The sequence below is a fragment of the Centrocercus urophasianus genome, unplaced genomic scaffold (assembly GCF_019232065.1).
Source record: "Centrocercus urophasianus isolate 14NV4802_14NV808 unplaced genomic scaffold, USGS_Curo_1.0 seq_17, whole genome shotgun sequence".
Lineage (NCBI taxonomy): Eukaryota > Metazoa > Chordata > Aves > Galliformes > Phasianidae > Centrocercus > Centrocercus urophasianus.
Window position 1 is genome coordinate 8,338,583 of NW_024884722.1, and position 506 is coordinate 8,339,088.

General features: G+C 59.1%; 1 protein-coding gene across 16 annotated transcripts in view; it reads right to left on the reverse strand.

The window, feature by feature from the left end:
• Positions 1 to 500, reverse strand: part of TCF7L2 (transcription factor 7 like 2) — a 171,856-nt gene extending 171,356 nt beyond the window's left edge. For all 16 annotated transcript variants that reach the window (XM_042817827.1, XM_042817828.1, XM_042817825.1 and 13 more), the window contains exon 1: positions 231 to 500. In XM_042817827.1, the coding sequence (XP_042673761.1) occupies positions 231 to 419 (189 nt within the window). In that variant the 5' untranslated portion in view covers positions 420 to 500. The remainder of the gene's footprint in view (positions 1 to 230) is intronic.
• Between the last annotated feature and the right edge of the window lie 6 nt (positions 501 to 506).

The window sequence follows — 506 nt, forward strand, 5'->3', positions numbered from 1 at the left end:
GGGAGGGGGGGGAAAGGTGTGGGGTGAAGGTGGAAGAGAGGAGGTGTGGGGGAGGGGGGTTGGGGGGGGGGAAAAGGACAAAACAGGAGAAAACAGAACAAAACAGAAGGCATCGTTACAAGTTGGTGCCGCGGAGGAAAGTTGGGCGCCGGAGGGAGCGGGACCCGGCGGCCCCGGCCCCGCTGCGGCCCACGCCCGCCGCCCGCACGGCCCCGCGGGGTTCCCCGTACCTCCGAGTCCGAGGAGCTGTTTTGATTCGTTTCTGATTCATTGACGAGAGACGATTTGACATCAGCTAAATCCCTCTCGGCCGAGGAGTTCTCGGAGATCTTCTCTTCCTGCTCCCCTTCGTCTTTGAAAGAGATCAGTTCATCGTTGGCGCCCAGGTCGTCCCCTCCACCGCCGTTCAGCTGCGGCATTTTCCTCCTGCCTCACCCCACCAGCAGCAATTTTGCAAAAAGGGGAAGGGGGAAAAAAAAGGAGAAAAAAAAAAAAAAGGAGGGGAA